This window comes from Physcomitrium patens, chromosome 1, assembly GCF_059467195.1.
Source record: "Physcomitrium patens ecotype Gransden chromosome 1, ASM5946719v1, whole genome shotgun sequence".
NCBI classification, from domain to species: Eukaryota; Viridiplantae; Streptophyta; class Bryopsida; order Funariales; family Funariaceae; genus Physcomitrium; species Physcomitrium patens.
The window spans coordinates 9,048,780-9,065,295 of NC_143410.1; the positions used below are offsets into that span (position 1 = coordinate 9,048,780).

At 40.5% G+C, this 16,516-nt stretch overlaps 2 protein-coding genes across 9 annotated transcripts; both read right to left on the reverse strand.

Moving 5' to 3' along the window:
- Window positions 1–2,820: 2,820 nt before the first annotated feature.
- Window positions 2,821–9,309, reverse strand: LOC112283544 (uncharacterized). Of its 7 annotated transcripts, none has more exons than XM_090249403.1 (15): window positions 8,082–9,309; window positions 7,739–7,983; window positions 7,433–7,579; window positions 7,090–7,273; window positions 6,808–6,960; window positions 6,658–6,709; window positions 6,344–6,518; window positions 5,845–5,927; window positions 5,251–5,463; window positions 4,911–4,991; window positions 4,582–4,735; window positions 4,310–4,417; window positions 4,128–4,193; window positions 3,698–3,924; window positions 2,821–3,440 (listed from the first exon to the last, which is right to left on the reverse strand). In XM_090249403.1, exons 2-15 carry the CDS (start codon window positions 7,818–7,820, stop codon window positions 3,243–3,245), a joined length of 1,923 nt encoding a protein of 640 aa, XP_090105529.1. In that variant the 5' UTR covers window positions 7,821–7,983; window positions 8,082–9,309; the 3' UTR covers window positions 2,821–3,242. The 7 variants fall into 7 exon arrangements, with proteins under 7 accessions (XP_090105529.1, XP_073389309.1, XP_090105534.1 ...); XM_073533208.2 differs by having other exon boundaries at window positions 7,739–7,872; window positions 8,964–9,095; XM_090249408.1 differs by having other exon boundaries at window positions 7,090–7,267; window positions 8,082–8,725.
- Window positions 9,310–10,287: 978 nt separating this feature from the next.
- On the reverse strand, window positions 10,288–14,938 carry LOC112283564 (ACT domain-containing protein ACR3). 2 transcript variants are annotated; one of them, XM_024522411.3, is made up of 8 exons: window positions 13,884–14,938; window positions 13,576–13,701; window positions 13,409–13,454; window positions 12,804–12,918; window positions 12,607–12,674; window positions 11,876–12,493; window positions 11,592–11,693; window positions 10,288–11,389 (listed from the first exon to the last, which is right to left on the reverse strand). In XM_024522411.3, exons 2-8 carry the CDS (start codon window positions 13,686–13,688, stop codon window positions 11,063–11,065), a joined length of 1,389 nt encoding a protein of 462 aa, XP_024378179.1. In that variant the 5' UTR covers window positions 13,689–13,701; window positions 13,884–14,938; the 3' UTR covers window positions 10,288–11,062. The 2 variants fall into 2 exon arrangements, with proteins under 2 accessions (XP_024378179.1, XP_024378189.1); XM_024522421.3 differs by lacking the exon at window positions 13,409–13,454 and having other exon boundaries at window positions 13,884–14,136.
- Window positions 14,939–16,516: the final 1,578 nt, after the last annotated feature.

Sequence of the window (16,516 nt, forward strand, 5' to 3'; positions counted from 1 at the left end):
CTTAACCAAGGGCAAAATAACCTAGTTCTATGAAGAATTCACTTTGACTCAAGATAGATAGATATGTCTCTATGACGTAGTTGCTTTAATTCAAGACTAGCAATTATATTTATACTTTATTGCAGTGTCCCCTATTTTTTTCATTATTCTTGCTCTCAATTGATGGATCATAACACTGCATAGAATTTACAAGACAAAGAAATTATTTAAGGATATTGTGTTGCAAATCCAATGAAGAATTAAAAAATAGAAGCTATAAGATGTAGAGAATCAACTCTACTTGCATCAAAAGACAATTATAAATTAAAAAATTACCATCACAACTAAATTAATTAAGCAAAGTTTAAAATAATATCTCACTAGTGATAGCCCTTTGAAAAATCTTCTAAGGCACTCTACAACATCAATTTTTGTTAATTGATGCAGCACCATTCAAAATACGATAAGATATTGTATTGAAAAAAGATGATAGGAGAAGGAGATGGAGGGAAGTGAGGTGTATGTAAGTTGATAAAATCTCTCAAAAACATCATGTAAATGACACCCTATTACACTTTCTATTTTGTTCTACCCACAACATTGCTTCTATATCAAAATCACCCAAAATATAGCACTTCTCTTATATTACTTATTCCTTGTGCTTTCACACATTTAATAAGCTAAATATAGGGTATTAATACAAAAGTTATCACTATCATATATTTCTAGCATATATGAGGTATAGTAGCCATATAGAAGGAGCTAAGCTTTGCTTGTCCATTTTGTATTGTTTTTTTTTTAAAAAATATATATATTAATTTATTTTTTACAATCTTGGATGCTTCAAAAATAAGATTTTAGAGGCCTTGGTTTCACAATGTATTTCACAACAATACAAAGAAGACAAAAGTTACAATAAGATCCAAAACTATTATACTTATTTTCACTTTCATAATACAAAAAGAACACCACATAAAGATAAACTAAATCTTGATGGCTAAAGACTCAATAGCAAACCTGATTACAATCTTCTAGTTTGAATCATACATTGATAAAACACCCAATATATAATTGAATGCCATGGCTTTGTTTTAAATCATTTCTTTGAAGAGAATTGCCTCTTTTAACATGATAGTAGAATTTTCTAATGGCTCTTGGCCAATCTTAGTCAATATAGTCAACCTCATATTGTCCAAATGAGGCAGTATATTATGAAAAATACAACAAGCAAAGATCCAATCCACAATGCATTTCATATCTTTTATTTGATTGAATTGGATACAAATTTCTTTAAGCAAAACCCACTTATCTTTTAAGATCTCAATGCAATATTCATTTGCAACTTGTGCTTTAGCTAAACAAAATGGTTGATCAACCATTTGGTGGTTAGAGACTTGTAGCCAAGAATGTCCATCTGTATCATATTATAGACTAAATCTACCAGCAAGTAATGTCTAGGATTAAACAAAATTTATGAGGTTTTTAAATATTTCTATCTTCATGAACATTATTGCATCTATATAAGATGCAAGCTAGTTAGTGATTTGATTGACAATATAGAAATCAAGGCCATAAACAATATACGCATTCATAGAATATTTATTCTTTCTAATAAAGAATGTGTCTCCATCATTCTTTCAATGCTACCTTAAGAAGAATGGTGTCTTGTGAGCAAATCCAATGCAATGTTTAAAGCCAAATAAGTTGAAAGATTGGCTAATTTGAAGCCTTTGGGTAGTATATGGCTACCATAGATATTACTATTGGAGTGACAAAATGGCTTGAATCACCTCATTAATAAAAAAAAGCACACAATGCCATTGTCAATACCATAAGTCCTTAATCTTCTAATGCTAGTTCTATTGCCGTTTGATCTAAAATGCCGTAGTGCTAAAGCCAATTGTCAAGCAATATTAGTTTGTAGAAATGGCTTCTATTTTTAAAAATGGAGTAGTGTTTGATGGATGAAATCACCATTTGAAAGCCCTCTCGCAATGTTATTGTTGTTGGAAAAACTTGGCATTAAGTTTATTTATAAAATAATTCAAAACTAAATTGCACAATTTAGATATAAGATGTTAATGAACATGAAACAAGACTTGTTGATTATGCCATGAACCATTGCAAGTTCCTATGCATCATGAAATTCAAAGAAATTGTCTTGAAACTTGTTATCAACCTGCTAATAATGTTCTTCAAACAATTCATCAAATTCCTCATCAATTGTAGAAATGGACAACATTTCTAAATCTTAAAGGATTTGTTGATTTTCAAAACACCAAGGCATGGTAGTAGATAGTGTAGTGAGGAGTCAAAAAAGAAAGAAAGTTGAAGCAAGCAACATGATTTTTGATATTTGAACCATCCTTCTTTTGATATTTAGATTTCAAAATCATCCATCTTACTAGGTAGGTGATTTGGTGAAGTATCAAGTAATATTTTGAAATATCATGAGATACTTTGAGCTTGCATCAATATGTGAAATATCACCTAAAAAGGCCATGTTTGAAAGTCAATGACTTGCATGTTAAAGTCAATGACTTGCATGTTAAAGTCAATGACTTGCATGCATGAAAAAAATTCTTTTTGGTAAAAATAATGTGTACAAAATCTAAAGAAGAAAAATAAATAAATACATAAAAACAAACCAAAAATAAATAAATAAATAAAAATAAGTCATGATGCATCCATAATCTTAACACAACAAACACAATGCAAAAGATCTGCACAACCCTAAAATCTTTCACTAAACTACCAACCCTATCAAAAAAAAAGATATTTTACAATCTGCTATACAATTCCATCTAATCATCTCCATTTTTTTGTCATGACTTTGGCAGCTGCTTGCAATAATTAAATCTACACTATTTCCAGACCCCCTAATAAGTACGTTTAATTTGAATAAGATGGATCCAACCACATGTTCACTTGTTCATCGGTCTAGCTCGTCACAAGAACTGAATTCTTCTCTTGAAACTGTGTGTAGTCAGTTCTAACTACAAAAAGATGAATTTGCAACCTCCTGGGGGCACCAGCACTCGACTAAAAGCACCCAGTTCCAACATAAACAACCATCACTGCACATTGCACACTTATCAAAATTCTAGAACACATTCTAGAGGTTGCATCAGTCGTCGATCCCATGATCTGCACCGCATAGAGTTTACGTCTCAATTCCATGCCTTCCAGATTCCGGTAGCATCATAGGAAATGCACTTCATCTGCTAACCACTTAACATCAAGGTCCAGTTAATCAAATATTTTTAGGGAGACCAACTAGGAAGTTTGCGAATTGATGTATTCATTTCTAACTGTGCTGCCTCGCGCTCCACTGCATCCCACCACTCATCATCTTCGTCCCAGGTTGGTTTGGCATAGTTAATAGATGAAATGTACTGATCCTCATTATTTTCTTCATGAAGGGTATCGCAGGGATCATCCATACTGGTTTGATTCTGGCTCTGGCACCACAACAGAAGAGATAGATTTTCGAATTAGGAGACTGAAGAACACACAAGAAACTTCGTATTTTGTAGTTGAACTATTCAGAAGAACTCGCTCTTCTATCCAAAAGTTGATATGCAAGAGATTTACTCACGTTTTGACTATGATCTTTAAAAAGAGCGATTCATAATGCATTTTTAAGAAGGTGACAATGATGCTGGTTTCTGTGATAAAAAATCTAACCCTGGAGAGCCTGCTTAGGTTCTGTATTGACCTGGTTGCTGAACGTGGATCTTTGCGATGTGCACTCGATGCTAGCCAATGATGACACCACCTCTCCCCACCAAGTTTCGTCCTCCCACTCATCACAATCAAGGCGATCCTGCGTTTCCATTTCTTCTGATCTTAAAGTATCGTTGAGTTCAATTACTCCCGCTGTAGATAGTGGAAACTCCGGAGGAATAGTGTTGCGTGGTATTGGCCTCAATGGCGACTGGTACCCTGGTTTAGCAAAGCACCAACTTTAGATGACCACTCTTCACCTAAAGTGAAAATATTAAATATTCGTCAATATTTTGTCAGCCAAATTGACTAATCTTGTAAAGATTAATGGACGAACCTCAATCAATGCTATGAACAAGAAAAACGAAAAACAATGAGTTCACGCTAGATAATACAAAAATTAAGTCGGCAACTTTGCTTACCTCGACAATCAGGATCATGGCACTTTTGGTAGTAACCTGCTGTTCGGAAATCGACGATGTACATAACTGCAGTTCACCAGCCACACATTCATCCCACTCATCAGTGCACTAGACAGGAGTGAAAGTCAACTTCCAGTTTTGGACAAAAACTAGCAGCAACGATTGATTTCTCAAGTACCAACCATTATTGCTCTTATGTGGCCTTCCAATATTCTCGCAGAATCGGTTCCCAGATATGTTGTAGACAACTACCCCATGATCTGCGAAATGGTACCAACTGCGAATCTTTCCTGCAAAATATTCATAAATGAAAATAGTTGACACTTTGAAGACAACAATAGTTCGTTGAGGTTTGGACTAAACAAGTGTTGCAATCCTCATGCACAATGAAGTCTCTGATATCTTAAGCATTCTTATGAATCTTTATTGCGTGGTAGGTTTGAGCACTACATACCTTGGATGTCCCCAATGCGGGCAATGGCCTCAATAAAAACTTCCAGCAAAGGAAAAGGAGACTTCCCATAGTTACTGCTCGGTCCTTCACTTGATTGGTTCACTGGATTAGCTTTCCACACATCAAAGTCCACAACACCTCCCGGACATGGTTTCTGTTTACAAGAACGTCCAAACCAATCACATAATAGAAGAATAAAGCTGAAAAATAATTTAACTACGAAGCAAAGCATACTTCATACTCCTTAAATTTCAAATAATGCTTACTCTTCTGCAAACAGAATTGAAATATAGAAGTGAAGCTCAGAACTCGAGGTATTTGAGTAGAACCTCATTGCTGAATGTAAGAAGTTGCTTGCATCCTTCATCCACCTTGCAAATCAAGGAATTCATAAAGACTTCCCTCTCGCTCTGTTACATCAGTAACACGTTAATACAATGAGCAACAGGCAACAAGTTCCAGGATCTAAGTATTTCAAAGCTTATTGACATTTCATGAGGATTCAGGAGGTAACTCACGTACGTCTAATGAGGTTTTATAGTCGATTTCAGGCATTCGGACCTTTCAACATCTTGAAGTAAAACTACTACATACCTAACATAATGATTTATGTATTGAAAAGAGTTCAAAATAGAAATAAGGGATGCCAGGTATTTGAAACAGACTTACCAACTTGGAAGCACTGAAGCGAGATGTGGGCAGGAGAAATGAGATTTTCCCAGCCTTGCTAGAGAAAGGCAATCTGAAGGCTCGATTTCGTGAGTAGACTGCCACATCTACAAAGATATGTGCTTGGTGAGCAGCCCGGGAGTCGCCTTGGAGGACAAACATTTTGCAAATTTCATCATCGCTTTCCCTCAATTCATTGCTTCTCTTACAGATCTGTAAAGCAGTCAAATTTCAGAAGAGAAGAAAACTGTTACTTTCGTAAGAGTCAATAACATGAACAGTCCAGCGAGCAAGGCTTCAACCTTCAAATTGAAAGAATAACTAACACACTCAACAAAATTGCCCTGGCCTCAGCTGATAGCAGAAGTAATGAGCCTTGTTGATCTAATGCCTTAACTAACTACAGACATCGCAATTCTTGAAAATTGCGGAATACGTCACTTAGTTATGGAAATTGATTATTCATCTGACCGTATCAGGCTAGCTGATATAAATAAGATATTTTCTGTCATAACGGGAATGTCCACGGCGTTCTGGTAACTTGCAGATACTTTACCAGGATAAGGAAGATTAACAATCAGAGCTCAAACTCACCTCACCCACAAACGCGCCAGCATGTGAATTGTCTTTGAATGCAGCTCCAGGAATATGGATAATTAGGTGTCGGGAGAACTTTTCTGCAAACGCAACAAAAATAATTTTCAGGTATTATTCAAGTTCATAATGAGACTTCTAACAGCCTTCTGGTACCAAAAAAATCGAGTCTAGTCCATCTACATAGGCAGAGCAGAATTTCGTCAGACAGTCAACTTCGTGCACTACCACACAAAAAGGAAAAAACCAAAACGACAGTCCTGCTTATCACAACAGTGTTGCTAAGAGTAATGTACATACACTAAGTCTATAATGAGAAACAAGGATGACACTCTCCATGCACTGCCTATAGAGTAAAACAGATGCGAATTTGCACTGGCGACATTGTGGCAGATTATTGTAAACTATTCAAAGATATTCGACACAAGTAGAAAGAGCGCTTGCATTGAATATGCTGAAATTGGTATTTAAGAGAGTTACAGTCCTGCTCACTTTGTACCTGCTGTGGATGAATCGAGCTCCAAGGTCCAGGATGGATCATAACAGATGCCGAAGACGTCAAGAAGAGTTTGACTAGTAACTAAAAGCAATGTGTCTACCATAGCTTCCCCATTTGCATCTACGTTGTCAGGAAGGTTAAATTCTAGATCGAAGTAGAGATGACAAGGCCTGCCCTGCCAAATGAAACCCAAAGCTTACTATCAAACTTTCACCTCATGAGTTCAAGTAACTCCCTCCTAAAGATCAGTACTAATTTTAGTGGAGATAATCTTAACAGAGAAAGTCCAAGAAGATGATGAGAGTTGATCATACCTGACGAATGATCTCATAATGGTGCTTCCACCCTGTGCGCATTTGGCTGTACCTGTCTCCCGAGATGTCATCGTTTAGTAACTTTTTTTGCTCACACAAACAACAAGCATTTAAAACATATCGCGTAAAAGGTCATATAAAGCAAACAACCTTCGCCAAAACTCGTTATACGTGGTAGTGAGAAATCGCCTCTGTCCAGTTAAATGATCCTGATACTGAAAGACCGCAAGATTCTGGCTGCCGTGACTGTCGGCGAATTGAAGTGCTTGATCCTGCCGTGGAAACGTTGCCCAGATAGCATGCCTGCAAATAGTGCAACACATCATAGTTAACGTTCTAGAGCAGAAATCAATACAGTCATAGCTTCAGTTCAGCTTTCTACAAAGAAAGTCCTGTTAGTACCATGTCATAAAATCTAGTGAAATCAAGTACCTTGAATTTGGAGTGATTTGTGAAGAAAGGTCACTCTGGATCTCATTGAGAAGGCGGATAAGTTGAGGAGGACGATGTGCAGGTTTACCTACGACCGAGCCGTAGAACACGCCTGGGGATACTTCACTGCCTCTCCGTCCTACGCCAAGCTTGTTGAAGACAGGGAGCTTTTCATTTTCTGGTGCTGCACAGAGTTCAATACAATTGAAAACCAACTACTAGCTCCGGCATAACCTAATTTTGTCAGAACATGGCCCCACTGCAAAATTTCCCAACATCAGTATAGCTAACAAAACCAAGATCTGCTTTATTCTAGCGAAACTAGACTTGAAGAAGCCATTACTTGTGCGTAAAGAAGGCATCCCCAATGGAGATGTCGCCGATTGTTCCGTGCTCGTCACCTCTCTCACTGGTCGCGCAGGAGTACAAGGGGACGTCACCGCTCCTCCCATGTAATTTTCAAGAAGTTCTGGCCGTTGTCTCCTGAAGCCTGGTATGCAATTCAACTAAATTTAATATGAAGAAGACGTAGATTATGGAGGAAATTTTGAGGGTGGAAGGTATTTGGGTATTTTGAGTAACTTTCAGTAAGACTAATTTTTCAAGAGAAGTTTTTAGAATAAGCGTAGAGGCTTCGTAAGCCGCTGACCTGAAGAAGGGGAACTGTGTAACAATCCACGCTTTAAATGCCTTAAGAGCTTCTGTACATCTTGATTGTGATCCCCTGACATTGTGGTAAAACAAAGAAGCTAGCCTCGAATGCTTGCGGTATTTGACGCAAATCTGTTGGCAACGCATCATGCGCTAACGTTCATGATCAGGTTTTGCAGCCTCATAAATGAAGTACTACCTACATGAACGTTACATGACCTAATTAATTTCAAAAAATAAAACCTGCGACAGGAAACAAAGATTAGGATTACACAAAAATAGTTGGCCGACAGAATTTGTATGTAAATTGCCCAAAAGCAAAGTTCCTGGTGAAATAGTACCTCTAAACTAAAGAACCGGGAAACAGCTCGGGCACGTGTCCATATCCTAAATTGCTCTTCCGCTAGTAAGCAAAATTCCTTCAATTCCTCACGGTGTTATCCACCGACGCAATAAAATGTGGGTTCCACTAAACCAACCTCATTCAGAAACCAGAATAATCGTAGGTCCTGAGAAAAATGAACAAATTTCAAACAGGAGCGAAGCACCAATTAAAGCCTCAATAATTCTAGTCCCACTACACTTTCAGTAACTAATCCTGCACCTGCGCCTCTCGCTTCAATGCCCCAAACCATCAAACAACTTGCTCCACTGGTGCCGATATCTCTCGCGATCAATCAAGAAGGCAAAAGCACCGAGCTCATCTTAAAAGGCCAGGAACACGGTGTGCAAATTCAGCTGGCTACGTAATCGTCAAAGCAGCAGATGAACATACGAGCTGGAGAAATCACAACATTTGTGTCCAGTAGTATAATAGGGTTTCAAAGTGATCGACTAACTTCCCGTTGTCTTTCATAAAACGAATAATACACCATCCTACATGCTCGTAAAACTACGTGGCATCCACCACGACTCAAGTGGAGACCTTTCTGGTGGCTTCTCTCCAGATCTATTAGACTGGCAGCGTGTGCACCACACCGTCAGGTGATAATCTTGTACAATTTTTGAAGTAACATACTCTAAAAACAAAAATAAAAATATGGGATTGTTTTTGGGTGGTCGAGGGCGCTTTTTCGAATCGAAGGAAGAATTGTTGTTCTTACGTTCTTAAACGGAGCGGCATTTGTTATTCACCCCCTTCACTGTTCAAATCGAAAGCACCGCTGTCGATTACTGATGCGAAAGCAGCAGGGCAAAGACGAACTACAGTAGTGGCGGCCTACCTCTCTTCATCCGCTAATACAGAGGAATTATCCTTATCATCAGGTTCAAAACAGTGCAGCCGATTGACAAATAGCTAGTGAAGCGAGAAATGCATGACTGCTTTTGCTTGTCGCTTCCAAGCGCCGCGAGGTCTTCAAGTTCGCATCCCTTGAAGCGACAAAGCAGATTACGCTGCTTGCCTTCGTCGCAATTGTGGGATGCTTCCACCTTCTGTTGCCCAACTCATCTCTAGTTCCTTAGCAACATTACAACATCTGTGACTACAAAAAACCAGCATTAGCAGGAGTTTCTTCATGGAAGGAATTGGGGGTTGGAGGTTTAATGGTGTCAGTATCATGAACTTGAATTCAAGAGTTGAAATGGAGACTGGGGGTTTCACAGATGGCATAAATATCCCGTTACAGTACGTGTTACGTGGCTTGGCTGTGACTGTATCCGAGACATGTAAAACTTTGGTTGGATGTGATTTTAACCGTTGCGTCTCCAGGGGCATTTGATAATCCAGGTTTACTGAGTGAATTGCTGAGCACGCTTATCGCTTGTGATTGCCGGTCATGGTCCAAGCAGGTTCTTCTGATCTTGAACTCATCCAATGTACTTTTCTAACTTTTTTACCATCTGACAAGAATGAATGAACGAAAGAAAGCTTCCTGAAATGCGTCTCCTGATATCAGAGGTTTGCAAGCTGCACAGAGGAATATGAGTTAGAACTACCGGCTCAAAGCAAATTTTCCTACTTCGGTGGTTGTAACCACATTCGAAACCAGCTTCAACCTTCAAGCCAACGTTCATGGAGCCTGGAGATATTTTCTAGATAGCGCCAGCTGGCGTAACTACTGCAGTGCAAGTTTAGGAGGCGAGGTGAATGCGATGAGGTCAAGTGAGGGTATGGTAAATTGGCGCATTTAGCTCACAGCTGCTTGTTACGAATACATAGCTCTGTTCGCCAGGCACCGTCTTTCACACAACCAACAGAGTGCTAAAAATTATACAAATTACATGTAACACTTAAGTAATTGAGTACATACAGTCTTGAACACTACAATTGAAGTTGTTAACAAAATGACGTTTAAAAGAGATGTAAACCTCGGGTACTAGATATTTTCTATGGGGCTCTACATGGATCACAGAAGAATTAAATGTACTACTGTGAAAAATGCGGCTCCTAACATCGTTTAAAATATTGCACGTATCACTCAGCAATAGGGTCATACAGAAGCCGTTGAACAAAACAGGTGGAAAAGGATCCGAAAACAAAGCTTAACTTCATATGCATAAAAATTAAAAAGCACATTCGAAACTTGCAGCCGATACAAGAATCGATTGAAATGAGTAACACCACAGATTATTCATTTACATATTTACACAAGAGTAAGGAGTTCCACACGGCCAATATTTACGAAGACGAAAGAATGTTCAGGATCAGCAATTGCCCAATGGAGCATCTATGATTTTACATGACTCTTGGTACTATTCTAAAGTGCAGGATTAGTAAATATATACAGGTACATGCTGGAGATGCTGAAGAATGGGAATAGATGTGAAGGGCACCTAGAATCTACAGAAAAGTATTGAGTGCATGATCCCCGTATCTACAAGGATGTGCATGGACACAGAAAGGAAAATGAGTGCACCCTAACATAGTACAAGGCTGCAGTAGAGCTGTCCACCCTAGTCATAGAAGAGTTAGTGCGGGTGTATTTACCTTCATGCAAGCTGGAGCCGATCATCTAAAGCTTTCATGATCGTGCCACCTGATGACCAAGAAATTTTGCGTACCTACTTCTGCAGGGCTTTAAACATTCGCCGGACCTCCTGACTTAAGATGGTCCCGCAATCGGAGGGATGTTTCCTGAATGAGAGCAAGTGGAGTCCGTGCACCACCAAGGATTCTCTGAATCTTCAAGCAGCAGTGCAAGAGATATTGGCAGGGAATGACCAGTGGGCTTTAGAGAGGTTGAGCAGGTTACAGTCATCAACATACGTCGTAGACGCTGGTAAAGATCTTCATTCAGAAGCGTTCTTGTCCACGAGTGGAATGGAGTTGCATTGAATTTCATGTTGGAGATGATGATAGTTTATGGCGTTCGTAGTTAATTTAAGCCCTCCAGCCGAGACCTTGCAGAATGCGTTCCGATGTTTTTATAAACTTGGAAAACGGAGAGACGTCCAGTGCACGACCGACTTCAGAAGCTAATGGTACCGCGTGAACCCCCAACAACGGATTATCTTTACGGATGGCATCCACTGTTTTCATGTCGACAGGATGACCATTCACATCAGTGACGTAAAAGGTGTTCACAGCCTTATCGCCTTGCGTGGAAACATCAGCTCTTGTAACGGAGAGACCATTTTCACGGAAGATTCGGGTCACATCAGTCAAAAGTCCTGGCCGGTCGCTTGTGCAGAGATCTAGCCGCAAGCCCTGCGAATGCATTTTTAAGAGCTGTATAAGATATTGGTCGATCAATTGAAATCTAAAACATTGCATCCAAATACACCTGTAAACAAAAAGATGTGCCCTGGACTAAAGGCAACGTACTTAACACAAACTGCAAGGGGCAGGGGCACTATCCAGTAATACATATCCCACAAAAGCTGACCACAAGGACTTCATCGACTCTTACTTCAGAAGATCGACGCTCAATGGCCGCCTCCAAGCACTTTTTCACTTTCGATTTGGCTTCCTCGTCAAGAGTATGACCATCCATTTTACGAATATGATACTCCTGCACATTCACAATATTCCAAATAGAGACAAATTCAAATTGTGGAAGAGCACTCTTTGCATACGAACATTGCAACAAAGTCTTGCCCTGCAATCGAATTCTTTAAAGGTTTAACAAAAACAACTCACTAACATACTGTTAAACCTAACAAACCTATAAGATTGTTGAAACTGATAAGTTACCTGAACAGCATACGGACCAGAAGGGTAAATTGTAGCATGAGAGACAACGTATTTCAAATCCGTCAAAGTGCATACGGTATCGAACAATAGCTTTGGTCTATCTGGGCATTGTATTTTAACAACTGAATAATTCATCTCACTCCCAATCTCAACTGTGATTTCCGGATTTTTCAGTTTCTCGTCGGTTGGTTGGTTCTGCAAATCTGATGAATCAGAATCGTGATCAGCGAGCATAAGCTGGTGCAGACGTCTTTCCACGTGAGTGAAGCTCTCTGCTACAACCGACCGGGCAATCTTCTCATTATCATATCCTTGCATGATAGGCTTAAGTTTCTCTAACAATCTTTCCAATTTTCTAACGTTTTCAATAGGCCCTAAGGTGTCCTCGTCTGTTACGTATATGACGCAGGCAACTCGACGCCTGTGAGTCCAGACTTCTGCAGCATTCACTCGACAGTACATTTCAGCCAAGACAGCTGAAACCTCAGAAAGCAAACCGGGTCTATCTGTCCCAGTGAGCTCTATCGCTGTGTGTTCAGAGATGGTCTGAATACCAATGGATCTCCCGGGGCACTTTTGGAATGCAGCTGTCCATTTCTTCTTCTGTAACGAAAGGGCCTGCACTACACAAAAGTTACCTATTAAAAAAAAGATATCGTAATTTTAACTGTACATTTAATTGATTGAAGAAAAGCCAATGGTCTATACAAAATATATATCTTAAGACTGACCTTTTGGATATTTCCGATGAGTTTTTCGTCACGAATTTTACATCCCTGCTGGTCGGTTACATGAAATACTGCAGACAGTACACGCGATAGATGATGTGAGAGTGAGATTCTCCAAAGACACCTTATCGAAGTAATAACTGACGTTGTGAAAAAGATCATGACCAGAACTTGTCTTGGTGGATTATACACTGACTCACCATCCAAAAACCAGCCTCCATCGGAAGAAATATAAGCTTTCGATATTGTTAGGTCCATATCCATGAGTTCTTGGACGACTTCAAGCAGAGTTCCATGTTTGTTCTGACTGCTGACCTGCATACACATTCATTTCTGTAAACCATGAGGGGGTTTGAAAGCAGATTCCGCACTTTCCAAAATTTCGCTTCTATACAAACGCCCCTCCGTAAATACATTCTCATGGGTAGTTTACTTAAGGAGACTTCACGCGTGATATAAGTACTGCACAACCCTGGGGCTAGAATCCCGAGAATGTCTCAATCATAGACATGTGGAGTGTTTATTATTGGTATTAGAGGCCTCACTACACAAAGCTAAACGGAATCCGATCCACTTTGAATGGCTTGAGTATGACATATTGCACACCCAAGGTGTAGGAGATAATTTAACCTTAGAATCTTTAAAACATGAATGAATTTCACAATTAAGCTATGAGCTGTAAAAACACTCGAGATTTCGCGACTTGGAGGTGTATTAGTCCAGAGATAGAGAAAGAGTAGAAACTTCAAGATTCTGCTACCTTGAGCACCGCTAATCTACTGGAACAGGTAGTCTGGCTAAATACCTTGACAAGAGTGGCATTCTTCTCAGATTCATTATCAATCACAACCCTGCGAGAACAAGGGAGAGAGTTTCCGTATCAGGATGACAGTGAAATTGTAATTGTGTAACTGGACCATCTAAACGCGAGAAGAACCGACTCAGGAGCCCAAAGCGCACCCATGCACTCACTTTGGGGGGTCGATGATAGAGCTCATGGTATCATACTCCGGATCAAAATAAGGCCAACTCCTGCTTGAGGTCATAGTCGGTGCATTGTTGAGAGGCATCGGGCCAGCCAACATGTTGACGGATTCTCTGTATTGAAAAAACAAGGCCATGTGAGTCACAAAGTCCTCCGAGAAGAGTAACTCGCTGCAACCAAGCAGCCAGGCTAGGGCACAAATCAGTGCAATTCTATCCATAGCATTGGAGATAACGAAATGAACAAAGGGTCACGCACTACTCTCAGGAGGAAGTAGAAGGTATAGCAAACGCACCTCCCAACAAGCGCAAACTCAGAGCGAAACCGAAACCTCAAGTATACGTCACCGTAGACAAGGAAACCTTGGAAATTATCTAGCGTCGTAGTCTAAACCTTCTTTGAAAGGAATCTTCCAGTTCGCTCAAAGTCTTGGCAGGATAAGGAGAGGAAAAAAACACATCGTCTCCCAGAATCCTCCACAGTTCGTTAAAACTGTTACCAGGTCTACTTCTACTTCCCCAGCTCCAAACCTCTGGTCTCGACACAACTACAAGCTACTTTGAGCGTTTTCGGAAATCGCCTCCCTATTACAGGCCACGCATTCGGCCATAAAGCTCACTGTGAAAAGACAAAAACGAATCTCCACCAGCCGCCTCTTTATAAAGGCGCAACACGAAGAGAAGAAGAGAAAAGAACGAAGATCTCGCTCTCTCTCTCTCTCTCTCTCTCTCTTTCTATCTCTCTCTCGGGCACAGCGTACGTGTGAGCATAAACCGGTACAAACTACAAAAAGTAAAATTCCAGCCTCTAGTAACAAAACGCAAAGACTACATTTCCCCGAGAATTTCCTTCGTAACAATCACAAATAATGTAATCACTACTTCCCATACTCGTGAACGCACAACGAAAGCACAATGAGCGCATTCTCCACATGACACACCGACCCGGCAATCAATCACCCACTCTCTTTTCTTCCACACGACAACAAAACCCACCAACGACACGGCGGAAAAATATTTTTTTCTTAAACCACGACGAAATCACTCAACCTGCCCCTCTCCTCCAACCTCAAAAGTAAATGCCAGAATAAATTATCAAACAAACAAGCAAACAAACAAACAAACATTCTCGTCACCCCCGTCACTCAACAATGCATCGTGTACCATCCCGCGAGAAACTTACTAACCACCACAAACTCACCGGAACGAAAAGAAAATAAAAATAAAAATAAATTACCACGTCCTGTCCCGACTCTTCCCCTCCTTTGCCAGCACAAAAGCCACCTCTCCCTGACTCACCGCATCGCGTCGATCAGCGCAAATAACATGACACGGCATCACTCATTAACCAGTAGCAAACAAACTCCCCCCCTCCCCTCCCTTCCTCTCTTTCTCTCTCTCCTCAACCTCTACCACCACGACTTCCGCCCCAAAGTGCTTTCCACAGCCACCTCTGAATCCGCCCTCCAATGATATTACAGAAAACCAAACTCTCAGCAAAATGCTCTGATAATCGCACGAATACTCTCCGTCTCTCGCGATCTGAAATTACGTCTGCGAAGAAGTTGCGAGCGAGCACCACGGTCTTCCTCTCCCTCCCCTACACAGCCAGCCAGCCAGCCCAGGTCCTCCCAACTAGCACCTTCCCACCGAGTCCACGACCCGCGCCGGTTATTCCCAATTAGGACACCCGGCCTGGAATCTCCCCATGACCAAGGACTCCTTTCCATTCGTCAGCTTTTATTCCCCCCATCTGGTGAGTTGAACTAGGGTTCAAATAAATATATATGTGCATTCCTGATCGCTCCCCATTATATTCGTAATGGTTCTCGCAGATCTAATTTTCGGCTCCAACTTATTCCACGTAATCCTTGAACCAATGATCTGTCGGAGATTCAGAAACAGCAGCGCAGACGCGAAACTGGTGTTAAACAAACTGGCGCACACAAACTGGCTTAATAAGAATTTCGAGTCCCTGATAGAAAAAGTTAAATTAGGGTTTGCTGCATTTTGGAAGGGGGGGATAGGAATTGAATAGCTGCAGAGCGGGAATAAGGGCGGGTATCGTATCCGGGTATCGAGGTTAGGTTCTAGGAGGGGCGGCGGGTGGCCCGGTGAAAACACGGGCTGGGGTCCTCCGCCTGGGACAGAGCTTTAGCACGATTGCTTTTGGCTTTGATTCCGTCTCCACACGGGCAAGGAGAGCCAACTTGCCGGACCTAACCCTTTGCCCCACTTCCACACCCCCTCCCCTTTTACTTTCTCTTCCCTCCAAAATCCCCCCCCCTTTCACATCGAACGGAAGAAAACGTTCATCCATCGCATACTTCATTCGTTATTGTCGTTTTCATTTGTTTGCCAGCTTGTTGTTCGTGGGTGGAGAACTGGCATATTTCACTCAGTTTACAATTACTGTTCCATCATTATCTTGTCATGTTCATGGCATTAGTGTGTGTTTTGTAGGTGGAATCATGATACAGCTTATCCTACCTTTTATTTTAATTTTTTCTCTCTTTTCTATTCCATTGTTTCTTAGGTTGTGGGTTTGTTTGTTAATGCTTCTTTTTAATTTTCCCCTGAATTCCACAATTGTACCTTCTATTCTTCTGGTTCAAACCCAACAAACAATTGGATGTGAGTTAGTGCCTCCATGGAAAGCTTGAAAAGGACAGTAAGTTTTTTTTCTTCTATTAGTTTTAGGGTTTAATTTTTTTTGTAGATTGCATTTCAGCAAACACATACAGTGGGGGGGGGGGAGATGAGGATGATGTCCCCATCAGATGGCCCCCCTCTCTGTATGATGCTGGGATTCCTTTCATCTGTTAGCCAACCCAATAGATTCATCTCCATGATGAGGTGCTGCTGTTTAGTTTTGGATGTTCCTCAAGGTCTGGTTTCCTCCTCTATTCCAAAATGGATTATTATATAA